This window comes from Gopherus evgoodei, chromosome 6 (assembly GCF_007399415.2).
Source record: "Gopherus evgoodei ecotype Sinaloan lineage chromosome 6, rGopEvg1_v1.p, whole genome shotgun sequence".
In the NCBI taxonomy this organism is placed as follows: domain Eukaryota; kingdom Metazoa; phylum Chordata; order Testudines; family Testudinidae; genus Gopherus; species Gopherus evgoodei.
The window spans coordinates 59,311,892-59,339,614 of record NC_044327.1 but is presented as its reverse complement, the minus strand read 5'-3'; the positions used below and the strand labels follow the sequence as shown (position 1 = coordinate 59,339,614).

At 41.8% G+C, this 27,723-nt stretch overlaps 1 protein-coding gene across 3 annotated transcripts in view; it reads left to right on the top strand.

Annotated features, from left to right (window-relative positions):
* Positions 1-15,791, top strand: part of SNCAIP (synuclein alpha interacting protein) — a 124,361-nt gene extending 108,570 nt beyond the window's left edge. For 2 of the 3 annotated variants that reach the window (XM_030567445.1, XM_030567446.1), the window contains exons 9-12: positions 3,439-3,531; positions 6,027-7,077; positions 9,322-9,392; positions 15,211-15,791. In XM_030567445.1, the coding sequence (XP_030423305.1) occupies positions 3,439-3,531; positions 6,027-7,077; positions 9,322-9,392; positions 15,211-15,295 (1,300 nt within the window). In that variant the 3' untranslated portion in view covers positions 15,296-15,791. The remainder of the gene's footprint in view (positions 1-3,438; positions 3,532-6,026; positions 7,078-9,321; positions 9,393-15,210) is intronic. The other variant, XM_030567448.1, reaches the window with a different exon arrangement.
* The last annotated feature ends 11,932 nt before the right edge of the window (positions 15,792-27,723 follow it).

The window sequence follows — 27,723 nt, the reverse complement described above, 5'->3', positions numbered from 1 at the left end:
AAGAGGGGAGTGAATAGATACGTAGATATCAGAGAGTAATCGCAAATGAAAATAATTTGCCTAGAAAAGAGTGTGTCTTGGGAGTTTACCGTATAATCTAGTGTTGACAGATTGTGGGAGTGATTTTAAAATAGTATACAGAACTGTGTAGGCGAAGGGAAGGAAGGGGGAAAATTTAAAGGAAGAGAAGATGTATATAACTTAGTGTGGTTATGCTTTGAGACGTAACTGTAAAATGGCATGCTGGGATCTTACCATTATTGCTTTAGTGCTTTCCAGATCCACTTGGTACATTAGAAGAAAAAAACATTTATTTTCTGTCAGTCCTGCAAATACAACCTGAGATCTGAGAAGTCATCTGGATTCTTTCTGGCTCTGACATTTCCAACTATAAAGACTCTGTATTTGGAACTTAGTTAACAATTCTGTTGATGGTATTTGAGCTAGGAAAGAATCCAGCTCTCTGTCAAGAGCCATGTTAGTTCTGCACAACTAACAAGATTTAAAAAAATATTAAAATTATAAAGGCAGTAGATAAGACCAAAACCATAAAGCAGATAAAAAGGTAGTGCTTTTTGCATGGTCACTTTTAATGTATAAGTACCTATGCTTAAAGGGATAGGAAATAAAATCAAATGTGCTGAAAGCATTGTGGGTAAACAGCACTTTACACCACCTGTCTTGCATATTTTTTTTATTAAATCTTTCTAGTTTTCTCTTTTGTGTGAAGCTTATCTGTAATTGTCTAAATAGCAAGCCCACAAATATGGGTATTTTAGTTAAGATGGTACCCTAATTTAGCTTATGTCGAGTATTCGTGGCTATGTCAGGAGATAGCTTTGTCAGTGGATAGAGGAGTCATAGCTTTCATCCCAGGAAACTTAAGTCCAGTTTCTGCAGTCTGCTTAAGGCTACTTTGTAAGTAGTACATTTTGAACCAGCCAGAAAGAACCAGTGGTGAAGTCCTTATGAGCAAGAATTTCGAGCCAGCAGAAAGGTGGCAGATGTGGCTCCACCATCTCTTGAGCCAGCCGTCCCCAACCCCCAGCAGAAGGGGATGGAGAGGATGGGACACAGTGGAGCAGAGTTCAGCTAATCATATACCAGCATTAAGTTAGGGCTGCTCCTGTGGTGCCCTAATTTGCACTCAGGTTGGGTAGCCCTGAATCAGGGAGCCACAAGAAGCTCCATGCAGTGTTCTCCCCCACCTTCCACTCAGGACTGGAGAATCCAGAATTCTGCTCCTAGAAAGTATCTTTACGTATCGTTTCAAAACAGATGAATCCATTTTCTTGTGGCCTCAATCAATATAGTTCAGATTTGTCCATGTCTTGAATATGTCCTGGGATTCAGTAATTTTAGAGCAAAGGGAAGTAAATGTGCACACCAAGTACAACTCCTAAAGTTATAAATTGTAGCGTATGGCCACTCTTCGAGGCAGAGTCTTCATTCACTGGTTCATTTGAGCTGAGTAAAAGGCTGCTTGAATCAAGATAGAGTATTGTATAAAACGTGCTTCAGTCTTAAGGTATATTTACACAGTAACTACACAGCCCATGCCAGCCAACTTGGACTTGCAGCGCTTGGGCTGCAAAGCTCTTTCGTTGCAGTGTAGCCTTCCGGGCTCAGGTTGGAGCCTGAGCTCTGAGACCTTTCCACCTCACAGGGTTTTAGAGCCCAGGCCCAGAAGTCTACGCTGCCTTGAAACAGCCATAGGCCCACAAGCCCAAGTCAGCTGGCATGGGACAGGCGTGGGTTTTTCATTGCAGTGTACACATAATCTTAGTGGCCAGCATTGCTGTATCAAATATGAGGCTAACTAATATAGTGTCAAGTTTCCTAACAAATTGTCAGTGATGGCTTCAGTTGGGTGCAAACTTCATAAACTCCTGTTCTAGAGAACTGGATTTTTTAAATGAAGTAACAAAATGTTTCCAAGGGTGAACTGCTCAAAGGTGAGCATCTAAGGTGGACTCTCAGAAAAATACACACAACCAATATTTGTGTATGCACGTTGGTTGACACAATTTCTGCACACGCGTTTGAAAACTTGGCGAAATCTGTTCTTCTACCCTATTCCACTATGTATTCTCTATATGACACATTTTACAGAAAAGCTATTCTGGAAATCTTTTAGATAATTAAAAAAAAATGTATTGGGATTAGTACTTATATTGTTCTACATGTGTCTTAGTTACCGCGAGTCGAACTGCAAAGTGTCAAAGGAGAGAAAAATTAAAACTAATAAACTTAAAACACCTCTTAAAAAGACCTTAAACTACTTAAAAATGTCTTGATGGTAAAATGTTGTACATGGGAACATACCCTAGCAGAAGGAAGAACTATGTCTCCTATTGGAAAGCTAAGAGTCTCTCTTTTCCTATAGTTATGAAGCCTCAATTTCTAGTTCTACAAAATTTTGAGATACTGGAGTTTAAATCTGTCATTGGTACAAGACTGAATGTCTGTCTTGAGCCATACAGGTACAAGATAGATGCAATTTATTATGGATGTCATCTTCATATTTTTGTTTATCTAGATCTCTCTCTACCTGGAATAAGTGTCTGTGTTCATATTTGCATATGTGGACTTTCTCTCGTTCTTTGCTAGGGTTGCACTATAATCATACGTGCAATATCAGTTATGCACAATATTGTATGTTTATTTAATTGTGATTGTCCAAAGCTCTAGACGTGCATGAAGACTATTTACAAAGCACATACAGAGTAAAACAGGAAATTAAGAGGTTGTGTATGGGCTATGGTTGTATTCTTTTACCCTCAGTGGGTATTTTCACCACTGTCCTATGTGGGAGTGCAGGTACACAGTCTGCTCTGACCTTCAGGATGAAGTAGATAGTTCTGCTGATGCACTAGTCCTGTGTTGGAGGTAATGGCCTTCCTCCCTCCTCTTGACCTTCCTGTGATTTGCTCTGCAGAGGGAATAGGAGTGAGCAATACCTGTACTCCCCAAAGCTAGAGCCTCCTGCAAGGGGCATCCGTTTCCATTCCATGCACAGCTGAGCAAGAGCCATCATGATCTGACCTTAAGTTTGCTGTGACTTGACAGTTTGGGATGTTAAGTTGGCACTAGATGGATTAAGCTTTGTGCATCACTCAGCTCCAACAAACTGTTGCTTAAAATTCTAAACTTGCAACTTACAGCAGTCACTACCAGTAATAAATAATTTATATTAACTAGGCAGCTTTCAGAAGGTGCTATGCAGTGACTACGGGGTTCCCGTAGGGATTAGAGGCAATTTACAGGAGTACAGAACCTCTTTGTCCATGTTAATATTTTTATATGCTCTGTATTTGCATCTTCAGTTATAGATGAACAGACTTTCTTCTGAGTGTGATGTTGAATGATTGGTATCATTTAGCCTCTTATACAGGCAGCCTTTAAAAATGGATTTAATGGTTTAATATTTCCTTCCAGGCAGACAGTAGAACGTGTGACATTACAGAACCAACTCCAGCAGCTTTTGGAAGCCCAGAGATCAGAGGGCCAATCACTACCAACATCCCCAAGGTAACAGTTTCCAGAAGTGGAATTCTAAAGTAGTGTAACTTGGAGCCTTTTTATTGCATAATTATTATCAGGAGAGATCATAGTCTATCTAATCATTCACACATTAAAAAATAGTAAAACATCTGCTAAAACTCATTACATTTCTTTTTCATTGCTGATTTCAAGTTCACATCTTTTTTAAATTGCTAGCTTGTAATAAGTGTAAATACTGAATGCTCTTAGAAAGAGGTAAGCAGAACTAATCATTCCTGTTCCTCACCATATAAAATCTGATTTATTATGGAAACCGAGCACATTTTGTATAAGATGAATCACAGTGAACACAGGAAACACCTGGTGAAATTGTAAAGCTCCACTTTGTGTACCATGTATACCATTGTAACCTTATGCTAGCTATAGTTCATAAAACCAGTTGCTAACAAAAAATGCTTGCAGATTAATATGGCTTCTCATGCTCATTACGTGTTTTGCCCATACTAGTTACTGTAAAAAGCCACAGAACCAGAAACATGTATAATTTAACATGTCAGCGCCTTTCGCTAAAATAGACGACTTGACATTAGTTGAATAACACTAAGGAAGAGGAAGGAGACAAGACTTGGAGCCTGCAGGCCTGGTTTGTTTCTGACCCTGCCACAGACTTCTTATGTCTTTGGCCAAGCCAATTATATCCTGATCCTGCAAGAATTTAAGTATGTGCTTAACTTTACTCAGTTGTCAATCCAGTTGACTTCAATGGGATTGCAAAAGGGAGTAAAGTAACACACATACTTAAATGTTTGCAGGATTGTTCCCTTAATCGCTTTCTCACTCAGTGTCTTTAACTGTAAAATGGAGATGATACTTTCCTGCATAACAGGGGTGTGTTATGGAGCTAACTTCATTTTAACATAAGCACTAACGTCAATGGAAAGAGTCACTTATTGATGTCAGTGGACTTAGGATCAAGCCCTTAGAGTACTATTTATACAGTATCTAATAAGTTGTGGGACCAAATACTAATCATTAGTATTTGTAAAGTGCACTGGATGGGGTATTACACAAGTGCAAATCATTATTATTTATAATATTTTCTGAAGTAGAAATAGATAGTGCAAATACACCTTCTGAGATTGGAGAAGTCTTTGTATATGAGAGGGGTAGGTTGGTGGGTGAATTGCTTGGTTGGTATATCTTTTTCAAATGGGAGAGGAAGATTCATGTTCTGCATCACTCACTAATTCTAACCACTAACCTCCTCCTCTTGATTATGTGGGTAGGGATGAAAGTGGCTCTTCATTTTTTTTTTTAAACTCTGCTTTCATGGTGTTCACTGTTTTCCTTCCAGTTACAACTCCCTCACCCATCCCATCTTGCCACGTCAATACTCTGCTCATTGAAGCACATTCCAAGAACCCAAGGAAGATCATCAGAACTAACCTTCTTTCACCCAAATGATAACCTTCTTTCACCCAAGTAGTTTTTGCATGCATATTTCCCAGGAGGCCAGATACAGCTTTAATTTGTCTATTTCACTTATATACTAAAACATTTCTTAATTAAGATGAAGTGATTAATAATAGTATATTAATTTAGTACAACAGTATTAGGACTGTGAAATGATTAGAACTACAGTGGTTTGAAAAAAAGAAATTCACACCTATACTGCCCCAAATTAACCATAACTGAGTCTTTTTGCCAGTGGCCATGACTAATAGCAGGGTGGTGTTTGGTTTGTAACCAGGATATGGAATTTGTGGACTCTAAAAGCTGTGCCTCAGGGAAAGAGCTCTGTAACATAAATCCTTTGCAAACCAGACTTAAGATTGTATTTCCTCACTTTCTAATATTTGGGGTTTTTTATTGGAGTAACATCCTAATAATGTTGAACTTAATTAATGTATATTTACATCCTTTTCAAGATAACTTTAAAGGGGAAGATCTGAATGGCCCTAGCTTTTTATATAGTCTTACATGGTTTATTGTTAGCGGTGGGTGAAATCCAACATGTGTGAAATGCACCTCTGATTAGCACAAAGCATGTTTGTAGTAATTAGGCCAAGCTATCTTTGCATTATGACTGGACAAAATTAGTTAAAAAGGAGTGGTTTTTTACCTTTTTGAAAAATGTGTAAGAAAGGTCTATAACTGAAAAACAGCTGTTTCTTTCAAATTTTCCTCTAAAATTCTTCTTTGGAATTCAAGTAGCCATACACAATTTGTATAACAGGCTACTTATGAAACAGGTTGTAAAGAGTTTTTCTTTGTCAACGTTAGCAGAGAAAGGGAGTCAAAATCTAGTTTAGAATGGAAACAGAATTAAAGCTTTCACTGCAGAGCCCCTGCAGTTGCTCAATAATAATACATTCTACGTGGACAAAGATCAAGGGGCTAAGAGGTGCAATATGCTCAGACAGACGTGCCCTGGAAATGGCAGCGCTGAATTTTATATCTGTACATATTTGACTGTGGTGTCCTGTATTGAAAATCATTTCTTTTTTTTTTTTTCCTTTAAGTTCACCATTGTCCCCCACTTCTGGAAAACCTCAGTGGAAAGCCTCTGGTGTAGATGATTTGTCTCTACCAAAAAGTAAATTGAACACCCAAGATGGGATTCAGATTCTTGGCAGTATGGGAACTTCCAGCCGTACTCGGTCCAAGACGAAAGACGAGGACTCAGATAAAATCCTGCGCCAATTGTTGGGGAAAGAAATCTCTGAGAATGTCTGTATGCAGGAGAAGCTGACATTGGAATTTCAGGATGTTCATGCTTCCTCCAAGAATGTGAAGAAGATTTTACCAGAGAAAAGGGAGCTGAAGTTAGCCAGACTGAGGCAGCTTATGCAGAGATCCCTCAGCGAGTCTGATACAGACTCAAATAATTCTGAGGACCTGAAGAATACCCCCGTGAAAAGAACTGACAAACCAAGGCCACAACCCATAGTAGAAAGTGTTGAAAGCGCTGAGAGTTTGCATCTGATGATTAAGAAACACACTTTGGCAGCAGGGCGCCGGTTTCCTTTTGGCATTAGAGCTTCCAAATCTGTGGATGGCCACAGCCCATCTCCCTCTTCAGAGAGCAGTGATCCTGATAACGAACTCCAGTATCAGTCTGGGACTGCATCTCAGAGCCAGGTTTCTGGAGATACCTCTCAGTCCAGCACTGACAGTGCCACTGTTCAAAAGGTTGCTACTAGTCCTAAGAGTGCCCTCAAGTCTCCATCTTCAAAGCGCAGAACCTCCCAGAATTTAAAACTCAGAGTAACTTTTGAGGAGCCCGTGGTGCAGATGGAGCAAACAGAGATTGCACTGAATGAGGAAAAGGACCGTAGCAAAGCGCCTCAGCGGGCTCCAGCCAGCACTGAACCTGGGGATCAGCTGAAAAGACCATTTGGAACATTTAGATCTATAATGGAGACTCTGAGCGGGAACCAGAACAACAACAACAACTGTCAAACAGCAAACCTGATGAAAACCTCATCAACATTGCCCTTTACCTCATTAGGAAGAAAGGCTGCAGATAGCAAGGGAAATCCAGCAGCTCCTTCTAAAGGAAAAAATAAGACAGTGAGTGCTCTCAGGGTGTGAGAGAGAAGCCTTTTTTCCTTCTCATTTCTTTTCCTTTTTAAATAATGAACAATTTACCTATGGTTAAGAATGACAACTTCATGTTCTTCCCTCCCCACAGCCATGTACGCACAAACAACCAATATGCACTACTTGCTTGGTAAAAAGAAACACAGACTGCAGATCATAGTTGGCTTTTATTTGAAGACTTATGGAAGGAAGGGGAATCATTGAGGGTGAAATTCTCCCTCCATGAGAGGAACCACTAGGAGCCACTTAAGTCCATAAGTGCCCTTAATTGATGCATTGGCTCTGTGCTTTGCACAGAGGGGAATTTCATCCAGAATACATTTTTAATCTTATTGTTGGGGGACAATTCATAGTGAGAACATTAATTTTAAAACCTTTTGATTACAAAGGAGTAAATACATTCAGGGCCACCCCTGTCTTATAGACCTGGTTACCTAGAGTGGCAGGAATGAATGGGTGGCAGAAAATAATGTAAACATACCCTTTTTCTGCTGCTGCTGCCCCTCTCTGCCTCCATCTCTGCTATAGTGCTCTCCATGAGCAGCCACTGCCCAATTCACTCCTCACACCCTCCCAGCTGTGGCTTTCTTTCCCCTACACTCTCCTGTTCATATCAGAGCAGCTGATTGGTACCTGCTATCTGAGAGCTGGCGTGTCAGAGTGAGCTGAGCCGTGATCACTGCATGCAGCCTGGGTGCCAAAGTAAGTGCCCCTCCTGAGAGGAACAGGGAAAAGAAGGATGTGTCTGTTCAGAAACCGCCTCCCTTGTTTGAAAGAGGGAGAAGAATTACTCCAAAAGAGTGTCCCCCTGGGGGAGGGAGAGAAAGAAGGGTGTGTGTATGTGTGAGTGCAAGAGAGACAGAGGGGTAGGAAACAGTGTGATTGCAGTGTGTGTGTGTGTGGCTGTGAGGAGCAACAGGCATGTCTGGCGAGGAAGAGAATAGAGTGTGTGAGTGACAGGATGTGGAGAAGCACTGAAAGTGAGTGATGAGTCAGTCTCTTGGGGTGAGAAGGACGAGAGGAAAGGGATGAATGGAGGACAAGAAAAGGAAGGAGAAATTGAAAGGGAGGAGAAACACCAAAATAACAGAAAACAGACTAAGGGAGAGAGAAATGGAAGAATTATGTACTGTCAAAAATATAATTTAGGAGTAAATGGAAAAAGAGAAGGAAAAGGTGCCTCCAAATATACAGCCAGTGAAAAGAAGTGAATGAAGGAAAGAAAGGCAAAAAGAAGAAAAAGCAATCTCATAAGAGATGGGTTACAATTTACTGTATTATTAATAGAGTGTGTAATGCCAAAACATTAAATGAAAATTAAAAATGTAAAGTCAATGGGATAGGTTAGGTGGACAAGAGAGGGTGCACTTAATGCTGTTTGCATAGAAATACACAGCCAGATTAAAGATTGCAGATTTGGGCCTTCAAATAGCTTACAAATTGTTGTAACTGTAATAGTTGAACTGCCATTGAAATACAGAAGTAACTCGATACCATAAGAGTGAAATTTTTCAAAAAGATGGATTCAGATATTTGAGAAAGAGAGAAAAGGACTGATTGTCTTCAAAAATGTTCTGGCAGAAAATGAGACATTGTGGGTGAGGTAATATCTTTTACTGGACCAATTTCTTTTGATAAGAGACAAGCTTTCGCACTTACGCAGAGCGCTTCTCTTTCACCAATAGAAGTTGGCCCAGTAAAAGATATTACCTCACCCATCTTGTCTTTCTAATATCCTGGAACCAAGACAGCTACAACACTGCAAACTGATAGAAAGTAGTGTCATAAATAGCTTACTTAGCTCACTTAGGAAGATTAAACAGTTGGAAAGGAAATTCTGACGCTATCAATCATTGCTTGCAGTATTAACACTTGCTCTGTGTAGAACTGTAGGACTGGAAGGGACCTCGAGAGGTCATCTTATTAAATATCAAGATGCCACATTTGCATGTTATCTTCATCAAACACCAAATTCATCTGGAAATGTAGTTTCACAGCTGGTCAGAGATACCTCATAACAATGGGCTTTCTCTACCTCAAAAAAGTAACAGATTAATTATGTTTTAAAGTATCTTTTTTTTTTTAAGTTTTTACTGTTAAAAATTCTCCTGTAGCCTTTTGACTGCACAATTACTTTAAATATGTCTGTGTGCACTGTGCATGTGATAAGCTTATTGCATGTTTTCAACTGATTTGTATATTGCACTTCCCTAGGGGCCTTGCTCCAGCTACACCAGTCTTTCCTCTAGCATGCTGATTGAAGACCGTCTGTGTAACTGTGCATGGTATGTGCTGATACGGAGTGAATTGTTTGGCTTCATTATTGTTGCTTTTTTCCCCCCAATTGCATGTGCTTGTTAAAAATAATTCGCTGCTGAGATAAATGATATGACTGATGTCAGGAATAAAAAACAGGGCAAATACTTGATTTCCTTAAAAAAAATTAAAAAAAAAAATAAGCCACACTTGTGATGAACTTCTGCTAATGTCACAGATGAACTAGTTTAGAGGCTTCAGCTGTGAGCATGCATAAAAGTAGTCATACTCATAAATCCACCATGCAGTTTAGTTCTGTTTGGCATAGCGCTTGGTCTCTGTTGAATGAAAGTCAAGTACCAGATGAGAATAGAAATCAAATTTCTTCTCATGAGTAGGGCAAGTCAACCTCCAATCATAATCTGAACATAAAGTACAGTGTTCTGCCTTCTGTGTTCTTCTCATCCAGCCTTGGACTTCAGAAAAAATTATATATGTTAAAACAAAGTCTCCTCATGATTTTGACCATTTGTTTAATCTTTCTAATTTAAATGTACTGCATTATGAGATTGTCAGGCAGACAGACCAATCTCTCAGTAACCATAAATATGTGCTGCAAAATGCAGGATTTGATAAGATATATGTTTGTTTTAAAAGAAAATATTCCTTAAACTGCTCTGTTATTTTAACCTAGTGCTAGCAACTTTGGGAAAAGTTTAAAATGAATCTTTTAGCAGTTTAGGAGTTTGAATGACTTTAGCAGGTTTAGTAGTTTGAGTTTGTTTTTTTTAAATGTAGGGCTAGGGCTATCTGTCCCTTACCATCCAAATCTTTCTCGCATATACCTAACTTGATCTTAATAGTTCAGACCAGTGGTTCTCAACCTATTTACCACTGTAGGCCACATGTACAGCTCTGTGTGTGTCATGTGGGCCACATCCACACAATGTATATACTTCCTGTATGGCCCTGAGGATGTCACCTGGGCCACAGCTGTGTACTGATCGGGTCACAAGTGGGCCAGGGGTTGAGAAACATTGGTTCAGGCAAACAAGAATCTGAGAATTCTCACTTACACTGGTGTCGGTGAAATCAGCATCAGGACACTAAAGTATAGTTTACGAAGATTTTCTTTTCCCCTGGGGAATATTGGGGAGATTCGCTTCTGACCTATTTTAAGATAGGGAAAATGCCTGTATTATAACAGTCTCTTGTAATGTCTTTGGACAGTCTCCAGCCAAAGTAGCTCAGACATTTGAGTATGGTGAAATACTAAGCCACTAATCATCTCCCTACGCTAGAACCATCTCAAAGGGCTGCCAGCCCTCACAGTATTTTCATAAGTGCCACAGTTTTGCACCATTAAAATTGGCCTTTCATGAGAAGTTCCTGGTAGCGCAGGATTTCTGCTGGAGATGTAGTGCAGTGGTTCTCAACCTGTGTCTGTAGACCCCTGGAGGTCTGCAGACTATGTCTAAGGGGTCCACAAAAGGTTGTAATTACCATAGGACAGTGGTATTCAACCTGTGGTCCGCGAACCCATGAACATCCACAGACTATCTATGATTTCCAAAGTGCTCCACACTTCCATTTGAAATTTTTTAGAGGTCCACAAATAAAAGTTGAACACCACTGTTGTGATGTAGTGGAAGCTGCAGTTCTGACTGTAGAGGCTTCTCCTGGGAGACTGAGCTGCAGACTTTGGACTGCAGTATGAGTTGCACCAGAGGCTGGTGCTCTCCTTGCTGTTTCCCTCACGACAAATCTGTCTGTTCTTCCTGGGCCATGAGGCAGATGGAGAAACAGGGAACCAGTTTAGGGATAGTTTTTAACTGTCCCCTCCTCTATTCAGCATTGAGTGGGGCTGAGAGAAGCAAAGATAGGGGTATGTGATGGTAGAAAAGGGATCCAAGGAGCATGTAAATGGCTCAGTGGGTGGGTGTCCCCCCTTTCCTCTCCAGCCTGCAGGGATCCAGCCCCAACTGGGATGCACTCTCCCAGAACATTCACAAGGGGCAGCATCCAGGGAAGAGGGGAGAGAGCTGAGCAGGGGAATGTATTTTAGGATGAGAATTGGTAGGGGCAGAGCCCAAAAACAGTAGAAAGAGTGAGGTGTGGGTTGGTGTCCGTTTGAAGAGAGGGGGCTGTAGAGGGCAGGGCACAGAGGAGAGAGCTGAGATCAGTGCTTGGGGAAGGGATGGTTTTGGGGAAGAGCCCCCCTGTCAACCAGGAGTAAAAGAGAGGAGGTCCCCCAGTTGGGTGTGTGTTTTTTGTGCACTTCAGGAGAGTTTCTTGAATTACAAAAGGGGCTGTTCTTGCTAGGAGTCAGAAATCAGAAAAAGAACCAAATAGCAGTTGGTTAAAACATTTTTAAAGGGTTCTTATGATATTTAAGTCAACCTTTGGTTTGTTTGGTCTCTCTCATGATTTTGGAACATTCAAGGTTGACAAGACTGCACCTATCATTTTTCCATTCACCCACAACCCGCACCCACTAGTGTCATGTAGCCTGTGCAGCTTAATATGTTAGGGCAGTGGTCTTGAACCTTTTTACGCACAACATCACTTTTTAGAATATAAGTGCCACCCAGCATCTGCCCCGCCTCTTCCCCGAGGCCCCGCCCTGCTCACTCCATCCCCCCTCCTTCTGTCGCTTGCTCTCCCTCACCCTCACTCACTTTCACCGGCTGGGGCAGGGGATTGGCATTCAGGAGGGGATGTAGGTTCTGGGCTGTGGCCAAGGGGTTCAGAGTGTGGCAGGGGGTTCCAGGCTGAGCCTGGGGTAGGGGGTTGGGGTACAGGAGGGAGTATGGGGTGCTGGTTCCGGGAGGGGGATCAGGGCTGGGGTTGGAGTATGGGAGGATGTTCGGGCTGCAGGAGGAGGTATGGGATACTGGCTCTGGGAGGGGGCTCAGGGCTGGGGCAGAATCTTGGGGTTCAGGAGGGGTATTGGGTGCTGGCTCTGGGAGAGGGCTCAGGGCTGGGGGTTGGGGTGCAGGAGGGCTGCGGGCTCCCACCGGGTGGCACTTACCTCAGGCGGATCCTGGTCAGTGGCACAATGGAAGCTGCACGGGCATTGCTTGCAGGCAGGAGCAGTGCACGAAGACCCCTGACCCACTCCCCGGGACCACAGGGGCATGCTGGCTGCTTCCGGGAGCGGCATGGGGCCAGGGCAGGCAGGGAGCCTGCCTTAACCCCTCTGCGCCACCAAAATTTTAGCGTCCAGAGATTGTGATCAACTGTCAGAAGCTCCAGGATCGACCAGTCAGTGATCACTGGGTTAGGGAAAGTATCAGCCTCAGTCCCATTACTAGTCATTCTGGGCAGAGTCGACTTTCCCCTGGAATGAGTTGGAAGACTGTAATTCTGATTGAAACATTACGCAGCTTCTTCCAAAAAAAGAAGTACCTGTTTTGAATAGGGTGCTGCCTCTACAGTTATAACCTTTTTCAGATGCTTAGGCCTGTCTTATTTTTCTGGACAGCCCCAAACTCATTCTAACTCAAACCTTTCCATATGTAATTTTGTAGCAAATGGTGGATAATTATTTGAGATCAACCTGAAATCAACCAACATCCCCATCCAATCCCAACTTCTTTTTTAAAAAACATTTTAAAATCTCATTTGTCGGGGTTCGGCATGTTGTTCACTTTTCCAAGTTGGTCACAGTTTGATAGCGAATAAATTAACAACATTTCCAGGGTCCTTGTAAAATTAGATTCACTCCATTTCTCTGAACATCTGAGGAGAGATTTCAACGTAGAGGGTGATTTTTTTCTCTTTGAAAGGACTGGTTAGCTTTTTATTTATTACAAGTCCAAACAAATGTTTGCAATTACTTGTGTCCTAGATGCCAATGAAATGTTCACTTCCCACAATTTTTCATTTGAAATCTGTAATACATTAAAGTGAACACTGGTTCGTCTCATCAGTAAGAAGCGCTGTATTAGCCGCTAGCCATCAGCAATTAGAAGTACTTTGTCTGGATGTTCTAGTGCATTAGGGGAATCCACCATCATAGTGCCCTCAGGCAGTTAATAAATAGTACACCCTTTTAAAATTATAAATGCCTATTAAAGCAATAGACATTGCCAATGAGAGTTCTAGTGCCCAGTAATTGATTACACTGGGATTTATATTTCCGAGCGCAAAGTGAGTGCGTAACAGATTGAAGATTAGTTATGGTCAGTCATTAATATCTGCTGTGTAAGGGACACTATGGTGCAGTAGTCTAGGGGCACAGTGGTAGCCATCTCCACTATCAACCAGGAAACCCTGTTATGACAATCTGTTAGAAACCTGTAATGACAATCTTCTCCCTCAGGTTGGCAGGAACTGGGAACAGTATCCAAGCGGGGCACTAAGATCCCACCCACTCCCTCCCATAGCTCAGCATTGAGGTTTACAAAAACATGGAAAATGCTGCATTGGGCAGCAAACTGAGGAGAGGCAGTGATGAGCAGTGTTTTGCCTTTAGTCTGATGGTGTTCCCTAGGTGGAGTCAAGGTGCAGCTTCTAGATGACATGTTCCCCTAGAAAAGCTGCATCCCTCCCACAAACCCTGGAGCAGTTGTAGAGCTGTAGCAGAGAGGATGCTTGAGTCATGTATCTTCTTTTGTGCTCTGCATGGCCTTCCACATGAGGAAGGCTGAGGGATTCACAGAGCTGTGGATTCCAGTGGTGTTACACTGGCATAAAACTGAAACAGCACAGTAGCAAGTCATCCCAAAAGCAGCTGTCTGGTTTGCAGAGCTACAGCAGGATCTGTGCAAACGTGAGCTTGAAGCCACCTTTTCAGACACGCTCTGTCTGACCGTGCTCTGTGAAATTTACCCACACACCAGAATGTGGCCCTTACAGAGACCAAGTTATATGATGATTATACTGTAGGAGTATTACTGCTAAGGACAAATAATGGAAGGTGGGAAATTTTAAGTGTGTTCAAAAGAAGTCACTGTGAAAGTGGGAGGAGTTGGATTCCTAACTCCCTTAGGCACTTTTGAAAATCCTACCCCAAAATTTAAAAACTTCATTGAAGAGAATTAGAACAGCATTGGACTCACATTATGCTCTTGGAAGATTCAGACCACAGATAAATCAAAAGAATTGGAATGTTCTGAATTGAATTTATATATTATAAAATAGTTTGCAGACTTAAATGTTTCTCTTTTTGGTTTCCTTGCTTAAATTAAAGGATAAAATTCTGAGCATATTGTATACCCCTTTGAAAACTGGTTGAATGGAGCGTTCTGGAGATTAAAATATATATTATAGAGAAGGCATACTTATCGATGTTGCTAATAAATAACATCTTAATTAATAAAACTGGAAGAATTGTAAAAGGTACCAAATATTTGGTGCTCTACAAACAAGGTATGGTCTTTGCCATAATGAGCTTACCATATAATTATTGCTATCCTTTTGTTTGAATTTTTGTGTACTGAATATGATTTTCTGAATGTACTATTGAGGTAACGTTTTCAAAAGCACCTAAATCCCACTCCCTTGCAATGGGACTTAAGAATTTTTGAAATTTCTACCCATTATCATTAAATATTTGAATAGTGCCTTAATGTACACAATTCTTTACAAACAAAGGTCCCAGGCTGGCTTTGGATATCTGCCCATGCTAATTTGATACCTGAATAAGAGCCATAAGGAAGTCAATGGAACAACGTACAGTACAGTACTAAGCCCTCCATTCAGTAGTAAATGTTTGGAGAATCAAGCTTGTAGATAAGGTTGCATTCACCACACAAAACCTGCATTCTAAATAAAACAAGCGCAAGACCAAACACTCCGTATCATTAGTATGATCATGGATAATTTTCTTCTTTTTCTCCCCAGGCATAATGACATCAATAGGAAAAGTCTGAAATCTTACAGCCAAAAAAATATTGCAGAGCCAGAGCTGCAGGAATTCTTCCTCTAAATCACATCTCATGATGTCTCATCTGCCTTCGAACGTGGTTTGACATGCCTGAAATATCTTCTTTTAAGAACATTAATATGAGACATAACTCTCACCAGCAAAACAAGACTGTTAGGATGCCTTAAATTTGTAGCAGTTAAACCATATACAAAATGTTTTTATGCTATGTGTGTGTCTATAACTTGTTTTGTAAGATATTCTGTTCAAAGGCATGAGGGAGCAAAAGTAATGGTTTGGAAATTGCAGTGACACGGGCAACCTCAAGAATGTTCATCTGGCCACTGAACGCATTTTGTACTTCATCTATTGCATGGATATACTGTCATATGTCTGTATTTCCCTTTCTCAATGACATATACTGTAAAAATTTCAGCCAGGACTCTGCCTGCTGAGCTCCTCAATGAGACCAAGGCAATAACGTTGTTTTTTTGTCTGGTATGTTTTGTCTGTTGTTTCTATTTTTTGTAAAAAGGAAATAAAAACAGTCTTAACAATATACCATCTGAATGGGTCCAGATACTTCTCATTTCACTGTTCTTTGCTTCCTCACAGTGGCATTTTTGGTTTTTAGAATGCTTAAGTATTGAATGATGGAAGTATCCGTGCAGTTAACAACTGCCTAGACTTCCACGCAAATGGTCAAATGTGCAAAGTCATTTGTGTTAAAAATTGCTTTCAAATTTTAAATGTGCTTTTGTAGCTTTAAAAAAAAAAGTCAGTGGCTCAGGAAACTCATAAATAAGTTTCAGAATTAACATTTTTTGTTATTTTCTGTCAAGAATTGGAATGTGCTTGGTGCTATACTAGCCTCAGAGTGCCTGTTATGAGGACCCTACAGTCTATTAAAGCCCAGTTCATATCTCTTTGTAGCCCACAGACTTTCCATTAAATTCAGTGAGAACTAGTTCAGGTTTGAAAGACAAACATTGGTAATACAAGATATACTGGGAGATCCAGAGAAGGATGTTGTTTCTCTTGCTATATAGAGGTTTTTTTAATGGGTCAGTCAGAATTTTGCAACCTCCTGGAAGAAGTGAGTTTTTAATTCCTCATTCAGTTCTCTTCTAGATTCTTTATACATTATCAAAACATTCCATTTGGCAATCCCTACAGTATATAGTTCTAAAGCAGAGTAACAGGCAATTGTTAAGTGATGCATTTCCCCCTCATTTCTCAACTGGGCTATGTGGACTTGGTGAGACAGATCTTACTACAACAACAGCAAGTTTACTGGTGACATTTTTCTTTTCAAAGAAGACAAGCTACAATGTTAAAATTACACAAATTAACGTCCCACTTATTGTGTGATTTACAGGTAAGATAATGTGAGAGATCAGGGTGTAGCTTAATGGAGCAAAATGGGGTCACTTTGGATCAGTTTTCCAAATGTGTTTCACTGTTTGCAACTGTTACTGACTTCAGAGGAGATATGTGACTAACCCATTATGCATTGCTTATTGGCTTTCCACAGCAATTCTATCTGTTAAGAGAATGGAGAGATCAGAAAAATAAATTGAAATAATAAAAGACAAGCACACTCAGAAGTGAAATTCATAGTTTGTGTTAACATCTCTAGTTCTTATCTTCCATTTGGCAATGCCTTGGTTTTCAAATAGAAGGAACGAATTTAGCACTCCAGCTGACATAAACTGTGGTTTTTAAGAAAACAATGAAACCTCCAAAATATCTGAAAGCCAGGAACAGAAATACCTCTAGCTGGGCCTCTCATCTTCCATGTGTCCATAAGAAATAAAAATGCAAAGAGAAAAGGGACACGTGTTCCAGTTGTCTGAGTGTTGAAAGATAATGTCTGAATAAAAGAGTAAGCAAAGTTACTGTGTCTGATGCATGGATTTCTTGAGTCAGATTTGTGGTGAGTGTGTGAACAATCTTGTGAACGTCAAGAAGCTCACAAATATAACATGGTTTATGAAGGATAAATGGACAATTTTTAAAAAATAAAACAGAATATTAAAAATATTTACCCTTCAACAATGACTGCACCATCAACACTTAATGACAGGTCTGAAATTCTAGAGGTAGAATGCCTTGCATGAATATGTGATGGACAGAGACCTGAAGGACAGTTTGTGTTATAAGACACTGACTCCTTAAAGTGATTAAAGTCTCATGACTGATTTGATGCGTGTTAGCTATCTATAACATCTTGTGGCAGCAGGAGACAAGCTGAGCCTTGGTGAAGGATTGTAACAGGTTACGGTGTAAATATTGTCAAGTACTGGGAGAAGGAAATTACGTTTTCTGGACACTGTGGCTTTAGAGGACACCTGCTGTCAATTAGCTTCCAATCCATATTGAGGATATTTGCATTTCATATCGTAGAGACAGCAGGTGCTTTATGTGGTAAATTGAAATTACTCAAGCACTATAAAACCACGAGATTGCTAAATTACATGGGACTGGGATTTGAGATGTTCAGGATTTCTGATTAAAGGGATCCTATGGATAGTTCTGGCTGAAGTTGATTCTAAAGGCTCAGAGATAATTGGATTATAGAGTATAGTAGGAAAGAGCTGGATGTTGTGGTTGACACCATCGCACACTTGATACATTTTATTCCATGTTCCTAACTCGTCTTGTACAGTATATGTTGTGCCAGCTATAATGCAGTGAGCCAATCACAACATGCTGCTGATCTGCTGCTGTGGAAAGCACTGAATAGTGGCTCTGGCAGGGTAACCCTGTAGAAAGGACAGCCTGCTATAAATGTCAAACCCCCTCCTCCCCCACAAGGTTTTACGTCTCATGGAAGTGAGCTCATGTAAATAAGTTTTTCACTCTACTACTTCCAGGTCTCAGAGCTATCGATCGCTGTCACAGGGTGGCTATTCCCTTTAAATGAAGCAGGTCCAGTGCCCCTTTCTTCGTAAGTACTGTACAGCTTGGCCAATTAAGGTGGTGAGGCAACACCTGGGGCATAAAGGAGCAAGGAGGAATGAGAGGAGTTCCTGGGGGAAGGCTGAAGGGGAGGTTGCTTGCTGACCTCCCAGAGCTAGATCTGGAGAGGGCTGAAGGCAGCAGAGGGAGTTTCCTGCCAACTTCCAAGCTGGAGAGGAATGAAGGTGGGGAAGCAGTGGATGGGTTTACCTGATGGCCTGTATGAGATGAGAGGTTAGCTGACAAGGGAATATGATGGATACTCCCAATAGATGCTTTGGGAGTTCCTGTTGAGAAGAGTGGGGCTGCACTCCAGCTGGAAGAGCTGGGGATGGCTTTCCTGGTTAAATGATAGGAGAGGTCTGAAGAAGCATCTGGATCTGGTGGAGGAGGCTGGAGTGCGGTATGTGCTATGTTACTGGACTAGAGGATATGAGATTGTCAGGGCTACATGCACTGGGGGTGGGGACTAGACTGTGGCTTGGAACTTTTGTTATGGATAGGTACACTGTGTTTTTATAATAAACTGACCCCCCCAAGGAGAGTATTATTGAGGCAAGAAAGATTGTCATGGAGTCCTTAGGGGCCAAGATGGGAAGTGGGATGCTAACTCTTGTGTTAGCGCTCCCAGCTACAAGGGGACACTGGGGGGATGAGTAGGAGCCATTTACAGTTTCCCACCCAGGTCTCCAGAGCCTGCAGATGTTAACTACCTTATGGTCCCCAGTGGATAAATGCACTGGTTCTGTGACCCCCAGTTGGCTGAAATGTATCCTGCAAGTAGAAAACTGTTACCATTATGTATCCTTCATTGCCATGGTATCTAGGCACCATAACTCATTCATGTGATATATAATTCTCCAGGCCTCTGAGGGACTGCCATCAGCATTTAAAATAGTTAGCCAAGATAGAAGAGGAAGAATTTGTGCCCCCTCTGCTTCCAGTTATTAGGATTCTGCAAAGCATTCAGGTTTCTTTGGTTGCCAGTCTAAGTGAGGCTCTCTTGCCTATGAATGGATATCTGTTGAGAGGTTGCCCCCCACAAATCTCATTATGGAGCAGGCAGAGGAGGCATCTTTAGAGCAGACTGCTCTTTCATCTTTTGCTTGAACTTTGAAACAGAGGATTCACGCGGACACAGCCACTTCAGTCTGCAGATTCTTTCAAATACTTCCCTGACAGACTGACGTTCATTCAGTCATGGAAGAGCCTACTTGTTGTTGGGGATATTATGGGGACAAATAGCTAAACTGCTACATGTGGCAAGGGTAAAAGTAACAGGGATACCACACAGTGCCTCACTTGGCAGAGATCGGTAACCTGAGTCAGCCTTAAGCTTACACAAAGTAAACAGTCCCACTCCTGTCTGCCCATCCTTTTGATCCTATGCAAGCTCTATATCTCTCAAGCCATTTCTGTCTTCCTATCTGGTAGAAGGGTTGGAGGAGGAAACAACTTACTTGACTCCATCACACATCAGCAATGGAGCCAGAAAGGAAGAGAACTAATGGTCTGGTTTTCAATCTTTCCATCCTCCTCCCCTGCCCCAACTACATCATTCCCCTTACGGTTTAGGGTTGCCCATGAGCTTCATGGGAGATTGAAGCCAGAGATCTTCTGCATTAGATCTTCCACAAGTTGGTTGTTTGTGACTTCTTGTGACCTCTATTCAGCTTTCCAAGCTTCATCAGGACTGAAGTTGCATTGTTGAAGGTTAAATGTGTGAGTCCAAAAGGGCTTATGCAACTGCAAGCGGTAATGAGGGATGTTGTTACGGTCCTGGTGGCTGGGAAGATGTTCATTTTCCACAATTCTCTCAAATTCCGGAAGGGTTGTGGTATCGTGGCAAATGGATGTGGGAGCAGTGTGTGACAGCATTGGCAGCCAAGGTGTTGGGGGTCGACTTAAAGGTTTCAGTGGAGCACCGCATTGCAGTGTTCAGTTGGACATCAACAGGTCAACAAAACATAAAGTTCAAGTTAGCCCCTGTGAAGTGAACACAATTCATTGGGGCATATTTGGATTCATTGGCAGGCAGGGCCTTCCTTTCCACACACAGATTCATAACTTTGTTGAATATGATCAGGACAGTTCAAAGACGCCTCCATGCTAAAGTAAGGAACTGCTTGCTGGGGACTATGGCAGCTTGCACCTTTGTGACCAAGCATGCAAGATTACTCCTCCACTGCTTTCAGGGCTGGCTCAGGAGGACTTGTTCCTCAACCAGGAACAGCTTGAACAAACCAATTACAGTTCCCCTGCAGATGAAGAACTTCCTGGATTGGTGGAAAGATCAGCACAATATCTGTGGCAGCATTCCTTTCATCCACACAGCTACAGTAATAAATGAGAATGCACACATCATTGTTAGGGCGAAGCACACCTCAACACACTCACAACTTAGGGCAGATGCAATTTTGGAAATCACCTAGATGCTTTGTCTCCTTTGCAGAAAGATCAAAGGGGTCCACTATGTCTTCACAGAGACCGACAAGATGGATCTCTGGGTATATTACTGCTTGTGGTGGTGTTGTTGGTGCTTTGTGCATCCCAAAGAATTACAGCACACTCTACAGGTCACAAGCAACTTCCACAGATCTACTCATAAACTTTCCAGTTTCTGAGATATGTAGAGCTGCTACATGGCCCTCACTGCATACCTTTTCTAAACACTATGCCTTGGTCGCTGCAACCAGATCTGATGCAGCACTTGATTCTGCTGTACTGTCTCTTCAGTATTGGACTTATTCCGAAGCTTCCTCCTCCCTGTGAGGATCCTGCTTGGGAGTCACCTAAGCGGAGCACGCACAGAGACACCTCTCTAAGAAGACAAGGTTACTTACCTTTTGCAGTAACTGTGGTTCTTTGAGATGTGCCCTTATGGGTGCTCTGCTACTCATTCTCCTTCCCCTCCACTTTGGGCTGTTCTTGTTGAATGTTCAGCTAGAGAAGGAACTGAACATATGCAAAACCTATGTACACTCAGAGGATGGCACCAGGTTATATAGAGTGCATGCATGGGCTGAACAGACACTGCTATAGAAAATCTTCAATCAAGGGTTCAAGAAGTGCACATGCACCTGAAGTAGAGCACCCAGGTGGGACACATCTCGAAGAACCACAGTTACTGCACAAGGTGAGTAACCTTTTATTTTTATTCTGCAGCCTATCACCAGAGTATCTGAGGCTAAGTCTACACTGGAGCTGAGGGGGTGATTCCCAGCATGCGTATATCACACCTTCAGGGTATCGGATTCTGTAGTCTCCCACCCTCTGTAGTTCATTCCAGAAATGCCCAATCAGATCTCAAGTCTCCAACCATCACCTATCTGTGGGCAGGATCCTTGTCCCACTCCCTTCTGCCTGGGGTTATTAAGGCTGCACAGCTCCCTGCCTACACTGCAATATCCCTAGAAAGCCAGTCTGCCTACAGTCCAGTGCCTGTGCTTTGCTTTTCTCTCTGAGGGCTATAAAGAGTGCATTGTCTGCAGTTACAAGGTACCACACAGCTCGTTCTAAGCAAGCACATTTATTCTTGAGGTAAAAACATTAAAGAAAAAATATACAAAACAAAAATTCCTAAACTCATGCTAAAGCTAACCATAGATCACCCATCAATTTTATGGGGCCCTAGAAAGTTAAATTCTTTCCAACCCTTCTGCAAGTGTTGGGACCCCCTTGGGCAGAAGGTCCTTTCCATTTGCTGGATCAGAAGGAAGGCTCTGACTCTATTAAAATTCACTCAAAAGCCCTTTTTAAGCCAAAAGCCCTTTCTTGTCTGTTTGTCTCTGGAAAACCCAGTTTCAGTCTTTACATGCAAGGCTTCCCAATAAGTGATACATCTCTGGAGGTGTTCACTGAGTGATTCACCTTAATCACCTCTCACTGTTTTTGGTTCCTGAAGGAGTTTTGGTAACCCTCCCCCATGTTGTTGCATACAATCCCTGGCCTACAGTGATATATAAACTTTGTAAAATATGGTTTCAAAGGTGTTGCATAGGATTGCAATATCTGTCACCATGTAGATGTGCTGCTTGAGCTAGCATGCTAAAAATAGCAGTGTAGCTGGGGCAGCACTGCCTGGACCCTGGGGTATGTACTTAGGCAGCTAGCCCAAGCTGCTGCCTGTGTAACCCTGGCTATGCTGCTATTTTTAGTATGCCAGCTCAAGCACAGCTAGCATAGGAACATGTACGTGAGCTGGGAATCATACCCCAGTGTCAAGTGTAGACATACCCTTAGTGTTTCCCATATAAAATCCAACAGCAGTATCCAACAATCCTTGTTGACTTCATTTAGTCTCTGTCTCTCCTGCCTTTCAGGTATTAAAAACTCTGCTAGGAATATTTTGTTTTAGTTGGTTAGCTGATTTGTTTGTTACAGCTGTTTTGAGGGATTTGGTGGGTGGGACTGCTTGGGTAGATGTGGAGTGACAATGTTATGAGTGTGGTGTTGAACATCAGCAAAGCAGCTTGGTTATAATGTTATTTCTTTGTCTTTAAATCTGTACACTAGAAGAAAAAATGTTGGTTGAGTAGGTTACTGATAAATGAAATACACAAGATCCAGCATAATCAGTTTGTGAGGGTCTAAAACAAAGAACTGTGTAAGACAAGTTAGAAAGGCAAAGAAAGTATCAGTTTAAATTTAATATTCATTCCATTGAAGCTGTCACTCAAAAACTATCTTGTACCATCAAGTCTGACATAAGATCAATGGCACAACAAAGTATGAATGACAGCATAACAATACAAATATTCCAGCATCCATATATCTGTAGCACTAATAACTGGCTTGAAATGTGCTCATTAAAAGATGTTTCATAGCATGTTTCATACCTTTCAGGCAAAGTAATTTCAGAATACAGCAAAGCAGCAGAGTTGAAAATAAACTGAAAATGTCAGCACATTATGTGTTGAATGCAAATTAATGTGTTAGTGAAGAGATTAGTGCTGGTGCAGTTTTTGTCTGACTGTAGAATAAGACTCAGCTGTTACTACCCTTGCAAACTGGCAGTGTTTCTTAACCCTTTAAAAACCTATTTGACTGAAATTTGACAAACAGAATCACTACAGCATAGTCAGTGAATCAACAGTATTAAATACGTTTTACTGCAAGGCTTAAATGTCTATCATTCAGCTACTTCCAAATGACAAAATATAATAAGAATAATCTCTCTACTTTTTGGTGCAGTTACTATAGTAAGTTTTGAATGAGATATAGAAAGGCTATTCTAGCTGCTGATCAAATGTGTCCAACCAGCACCTGTTCTAAGTTATAGCTACTGTACCAAAGCTATGCCTAGATCACAATATACTCTTAAAAAATGCATTTTGAAGCATACAGGATTATAAGTACACAGTTGTGCATGAAAATAGAATGTTTTCACATGTGCAGTGTATGGGTTCTAACCAAAGTCCTGTCTTACCAAAAGAAAAAAAAAGTCTAAGTCAAGGTTGCTCAAGAGCAACAGCTATCAACACAAACCCTTGGAAATTCCCATTTAAGTTCCTCATCCCATGCTACATAATATTGCTTTCATATCACTTTCTCAAATATACAAATACTAGTCCTGGGGGATTCTGTGCCATGGTGCACATGCAGAATTCATGTCTTGCTCAGACATTTTTTTTTCCCTGCAGAAAATACATTGTCAGAGAGGTGCTGCAGTTATGCCTTTTGCCCACTAGGGCTTCTGTGGCACCAGAACAGAAAGCAACTGCTCCTGCTCCTGATGCAGCTGCAGATAGGGAAGAGAAGAGGCTGTGTCCCTCATAGCGCCCTGCCCATGGGGTCAGGTCAAGAGGCATGGAATATGGGGGGATGGACAGCATGCGGCACATGGGGGCCACTGGGGGTTCAGAAGGGCTAGTGGGGAGGACAAACTGGGGGAGGAGCTGAATGTGAGTGAAGGGTACAGGAACACATGGGGATGGGGGAGGGAGAAGAGTGGCTGAGTGGGGGTGCAGGGACATTTGAGGATGGGGAAGGGGTGCGGGGACAGGTAGGGGAGGGAGGCTGAGTGGGGCTACAGGGCCACATGAGAGACGGGGTAGGTGAGTGAGGGTGTTGAGCCACAGGGGATGGGGCATGGTGTGGATGAATGAAGGTACAGGGCCACATGGGGATGGAGGGAGATGAAGTGGCTGAGTGGGGAGTGCAGGAATGCCTGGAGTTGCAGGGACACATGGGGATGGGTAAAATGTGCCTGACTGATAGGGAGAGGCTAGGGGTCAGTCAGGGTCTGCATGGGGGAAGCTTCCTAACAATCTCTCCTCACACCCAACCCTCCCCTTCCATACTTCTCCCATCCGCATCCAACCACTCTCCAAGTTCACACCCAGGCTCTTCCCAGCAATTACTTCCCTCTCCCTCAGCTCCTCTGTTACCCTTGACTCCCCCAAGCCTTTGCACAGCTTCTGAGAGGAGGGCGAGAAATACAATTCTGTATTGTAGTTTAAGTGAATTATTACTCAAAGTTCTGAATTAATATACCTATTAAAGAATCTATTTGTCAAAAAACATTTCCTGAATCTTTTTTGTTGTTCATATTGTTACAGACATACTGGCAGACAGGTATTTCGAAATAAATTACCAAAATAATTAAAACTGGTGTGATTATATTGTGTTATTTTGACAAAATATGCAGAATTTTAAAATGTATACACAGAATTTTTAATTTTTTGGCACAGAATTCCCCCAGGAATAAAATTCCCATCAACCACCAACAGCATAACTACTAACTCCATCACACTTGACAGCAAACACACAACTTTAACTCTAACCAAATACCACATTGAAAAACCCACTTACAACTAGGAGAAAAATAAGGTAAGTTTGCCATATGGCACATCACCTTTTTAAACTAAGATTGTCATAACATTTTTGCCCAGATCTGGACCTTAGCATCCAAAATATGGGTGTTAGCATGATAACCTCCAAGCTTAGTTACCAGTTTGGACCTGATAACGCTGCCACCAGCCAGGGATTATACAGTGCCTAGCTCACTGTGGTCTCCCCAAAACCTTCCCTGGGGGACCCCTAGACTCAGATGCCTTGAGACCTAAAACAAAGGGAAATAACCCCCTCCCCTTGTTTCCTGGTTACTTCCTCCCAGGCTCCCCTCCCTGGACAACCCTAGGAGATTCCCTGCTTCCAGTCCTGGAAACACAAGTACCAAGAGAGCTAATCTCTCTCTCCCCCTCACCCAGAGGGTATGCAAAGTCAGGCTTAGTAAATCTAACACAAAAAGATTTTCCCCCTGACTTCTTCCTCCCACCAATTCCCTGGAGTCCCCACTAAAGAAAAACTCCAACAGGTCTTAAAAAGAAAGCTTTATATAAAAAAAAGAAAGAAAAAGACATTAAAAATAGTCTCTCTGTATTAAGGTGACAAATACAGGGTCATTTGCTTAAAAGAAAAAAATGAATAAACAGCCTTATCCAAAAAGAATACAATTTAAACATTCCAGCAACTACACACATGTAAATACAAAAAAACAATATAATCCTATTGTCTTACTATCCTTGTACTTACAACTTGGAAACAGAAGATTAGAAAACTGGAGATGGAGAGAGATCACTCTCAGAGCTGAGAGGATCACCGAACCAAGACAAAGAACAAAGAACTTACACCCAAACTTCCCTCCACAGTTTTGAAAAAATCTTGTTTTCTGATTGGTCCTCTGGTCAGGTGTTTTAGGTCACTGCTTGTTAACCTTTTATAGGTGAAAGAGACATTAACCCTTAGGTATCTGTTTATGACAAAGATATATCCCAATAAGTACAGCTATCTCCACCTCATAGCATACAATTGGTAATAATGCAACATCAGCAGTCCACACATTCATGTTCTTATAACACAATATTATCTAGCCAACCACAACTATAAATACTATTTCAGACTACATTCTTCCTAAAAAGAACACAACTCCGTCTTTTACATCTATACAATGGCTTGCTTCTTTATTAATCTACACAGTGGAGCTAAGGCTGTGTTCTTGCAGACAAATGTGATAACAGGAGGTAGGGGTGCGTGCGGGTGTGTGGTAGTTATAGGTATATTTCAGAACATACTGTGAAAGCATAAATCCGTTAGGAAACATTTTTTTAAAAAGCTGATTTTTAAGTGTTTCCACTGCCAAAGCTGGACAATATTTGCCTGAGTAAATACGATAGGAAATTCAGTTAGCTTTTTAATAGTGAGAGTGTTTGGACACTCAATTCAATCACTAAAATTCGATTTAGAAGGACTTTCAAGTGCAGATCTGAACATAAGCTTAACTATTGAGCCTCCCCAGAACAAGGACACTGTAGGGTTTTTCAGGGAAAGAATTTTCCACCTACACACACTACTCCAGGGTTTCTCAAACTTCATTGTGTCGCAACCCCTTTCTGAAAACAAAAAATTTTGCACAATCCCGGGAAGGGGGACTGAAGCCTGAGCCCTGCCACTCCAGGCAGCAGGGCCCAACCCCAAGCCCCACCGTCCTGCGGGGGAGGGGACAAAATTTGAGGGCTTCCTGACCCAGAGTTTGAGAACTGCTACACTACTCCAACAATGGGCCCCAGTCCTGACCTGGCAGGATCAATTTTAAGGGTGAGGAAGTGGTTCAGGTCCCCATCATATCATGATCAGTGGAACTGGAGTCAGAGGGCCCATGGAAGGTCCGTTATTGTCAGGAAAACAGGGAATGTGGGGAGTTTGGTTGGAAGCAACTAACCACATGGACAGAGCAGTCCATAAGGTTTAACAAAGTTAAAAAAAATTTCATCTTAGCCTGCGTTCACCTGAGCTCTTTGCTAATGAAATATGATGGCAGAGTCTGAGCTCTGAGTTCTCTGCAGTGCAGCCCCTGGCAGTGTGAGCCATAGACTATCTGAAGCCCCCTGGAGCCCCAGTCCAGCAATAGACCCAATGGAAGGAAGAGTTCCAGCTGTTCACTGGCCTGGCTATGCAGAAGGACAACAACAGCAAGTAAGATTATTTTTACCTTACTTGGGAACAAGCCAGAGAGGTCTGCAGCACTCTGAAGCTCAACACTGCATCATGCCTCCCAGCCGTCCTAGGAACTGTTGCTCCCCAAAGCAGAACCAAACTATGGAGCCACACAGGTTTGTCACCAATGGCCAGTCCAAAGGGGAGGGAACAGTTTCACACAAATATAAAACACACACACATTATTTTATGAAACAAACATTGACTGGGTAAAACACCAGTATGGGGATAAAACCCTTACATTCTCTAATGAATCCTGAGTTAGTTCTTACAAAATTCCAATCTCACACTACCAAAAAAATCACTTATTTGTTTTCTAAGATTCCTAATTTCCCTCTCTAAAGAATTTTCTTACACTGTAGGGGAAAATAACAAGGAGGCATTTTTAAGGAAGTATCATTTCTCCAGTTCCAGCTTGTATCACTAATAGAGGAAGGATTTTGACAGAAACTTGTATTCCAGAAACTGACTGTACTTAATATAAGTGGTATCTATTCTGAACAGCTTTTAAAATAAGAACCAGGTAGTGTCTG